Here is a 2,500-nt window from a genome sequence, read left to right as displayed (position 1 = left end):
GCCAAAAGTCCCAGGCTCCGCAAGGCCCCCGAACTCGTCTCCAATCAGGAAGACGTAGGCCAGCGAAGGCGAGTCGAAGTGGAAGGACCCCGCCAGGAGAGGATCTGCCGCCAGGCTGTACATGTAGAGGTTCTTGAGGCGCTTGAGGTCGTAGAAGGCGAGCGGCGTCACGGAGGCGCTTTCCAGCTTGATTTCCTGAGGAGGAGGAGGAGGAGGAGGACGCTGGAGTGCCTTGCTTTCAAGGAGGAGGAGGAGGAGGACGTTGGAGTGCCTTGCTTTCAAGGAGGAGGAGGAGGAGGAGGAGGAGGACGTTGGAGTGCCTTGCTTTCAAGGAGGAGGAGGAGGAGGAGGAGGAGGAGGAGGAGGAGGAGGAGGACGTTGGAGCGCATTGCTTTCAAGGAGGAGGAGGAGGGGGAGGAGGATGAAGGGGAGGAGGAGGAGGAGGACGCTGGAGTGCCTTGCTTTCAAGGAGGAGGAGGAGGAGGAGGAGGAGGGGGAAGAGGACGAAGGGGAGGAGGAGGAGGAGGAGGAGGAGGACGAAGGAGGAGGAGGAGGAGGAAGAGGAGGACGCTGGAGTGCCTTGCTTTCAAGGAGGAGGAGGAGGAGGAGGAGGACGCTGGAGTGCATTGCTTTCAAGGAGGAGGAGGAGGGGGAGGAGGGCGTTGGAGTGCCTTGCTTTCAAGGAGGAGGAGGAGGAGGGGGAGGAAGAAGAGGACGAGGACGTTGGAGTGCCTTGCTTTCAAGGAGGAGGAGGAGGAGGAGGAGGAGGAGGGAGAAGAAGAAGAAGAAGAAGAAGAAGAAGAAGAAAGAGGAGGACGTTGGAGTGCCTTGCTTTCAAGGAGGAGGAGGAGGAGGAGGAGGAGAAGAAGAAGAAGAAGAAGAAGAAGAAGAAGAAGAAGAAGAAGAAGAAGAAGAAGAAGAAGAAGAAAGAGGAGGACGTTGGAGTGCCTTGCTTTCAAGGATTAGGACGTAGCAGAGGCTATGAGGGGAAGAGATGGAGGGAATGCGAAAAAGAGGAGAGGGAGGGAGGGAGGGAAGGAGAAAGAGTCTCTCTCTAAAGGTGAAGGTGAGCGAGAGCGAGAGAGAGAGAGAGAGAGAGAGAGAGAGAGAGAGAGAGAGAGAGAGAGAGAGAGAGAGAGAGAGAGAGAGAGAGAGAGAGAGAGAGAGAGAGAGAGAGAGAGAGAGAGAGGGAGAGAGAGAGGGAGAGAGAGAGAGAGAGAGAGAGGGGGAGAGAGGAGGAAAGAGAGAGAGAAGGAGGGAGAGAGAGAGAGAGAGAGAGAGAGAGAGAAGGAGAGAGAGGAGAGAGAGAGAGAGAGAGAGAGAGAGAGAGAGAGAGAGAGAGAGAGAGAGAGAGAGAGAGAGAGAGAGAGAGAGAGAGAGGGAGAGAGAGAGAAAGAGAGAGTGAAAGAGAGAGGGTTGCAGGCAATATACAGGCAGAGATTTGGACTGATAATATCGATAAGATTGCGTTTTTAATAGCGAAATTATTAATCCATTACGTAATACCAGGATATATATTTTATTACAAGATGCCCCAAACATGAAAATAAGTCACAGAGCGGAATAAAGAACCATCCTCTATGCTTAAACAAACGTTAGGGAAAATAAGTCGTGCAACCGCCTCATTCTGTTTCTTTAAGTCAAAGAACAAATATATTTCATGAACGTTTGACACGCTAATGACAAAAGTGATGTCTTCATTTGGCCATTAACTTAAACATAGAATTTTCTTACATTACCATTCATAAATAGTTCGAAAATGATATCGAAATGACAATATGCAAAGAAAGAGTAAAATATTCGTTACACACTACCTCAATGTTGGTCATCCCTTGGAACGCTGACCTCCGCACCACGACAGGAGCGTCTGTCTGCAGAAGCCGGAGGTTCAGGAGAGCCGGAGCCGTGAGCTGAGGCACTTCCGTCAGCGCGTCGTAGACCATCGACAGGTTCTTGACGGTCGCGCTGGAGGCCCCCAGGAAGTCGTCCACCTGTGTCAGGTTGGGGCACGACATGACCTCGATCACGGAGAAGCGGAGGTCGGCGAGGAGCCCCGCGGGGAGGCGCCGGACCGCCCGGTTGTCGTAGAGACCGAATTTGTTGTACTCGGTGGCGCCGGCGGAGGCGCTGAGTTGCCCGAGAAAGTCGCCGATCTCCGAGATGCCGACCGAGTTGGGGCAGATGACGTCAGGGACGACATCCTCGGTGACGTAACAAGGTGGCGTCTGCGCTGCTGAGTGGTGGCAGCAGCGCAGAAGCACCGCTGCTGAGCAGAGCAAGAGGAATCGCCGCTGCATCTTGGCCTTGCTGAACTAACTGTATAACTGTCGGTCTTTTAAAGAGAAAGACGACATACCCTCTTATCACAGTTGACTGATCCTAGTTTGAAATTATTTGATAATAACTTTTTTTCGTGTAAAGTGTAGAAGAGAAACGATAAGAAAGAAAGAAAAAAAATCGATAAATGAAAGGTCCCTTTGCGTCGCAAAGAACCGCGTTT

General features: G+C 52.1%; 1 protein-coding gene across 1 annotated transcript in view; it reads right to left on the bottom strand.

The window, feature by feature from the left end:
• The window catches only part of LOC122256385 (uncharacterized), a 3,959-nt gene extending 1,628 nt beyond the window's left edge, over positions 1-2,331 (bottom strand). Inside the window, exons 1-2 of the mRNA XM_043021032.2 lie at positions 1,815-2,331; positions 1-195 (exon numbers count right to left, since the gene is read on the bottom strand). The exon at positions 1-195 is cut by the window's left edge and continues 1 nt beyond it. Of these exons, the coding sequence (XP_042876966.2) occupies positions 1-195; positions 1,815-2,297 (678 nt within the window). The 5' untranslated portion in view covers positions 2,298-2,331. The remainder of the gene's footprint in view (positions 196-1,814) is intronic.
• Between the last annotated feature and the right edge of the window lie 169 nt (positions 2,332-2,500).

The sequence above is a fragment of the Penaeus japonicus genome, unplaced genomic scaffold, assembly GCF_977035675.1.
Source record: "Penaeus japonicus unplaced genomic scaffold, GWHDUDI00000001_assembly GWHDUDI00000015, whole genome shotgun sequence".
NCBI lineage: Eukaryota > Metazoa > Arthropoda > Malacostraca > Decapoda > Penaeidae > Penaeus > Penaeus japonicus.
The sequence above is the reverse complement of the archived record's forward strand: the minus strand, read 5'-3'. Positions and strand labels throughout refer to the sequence as shown.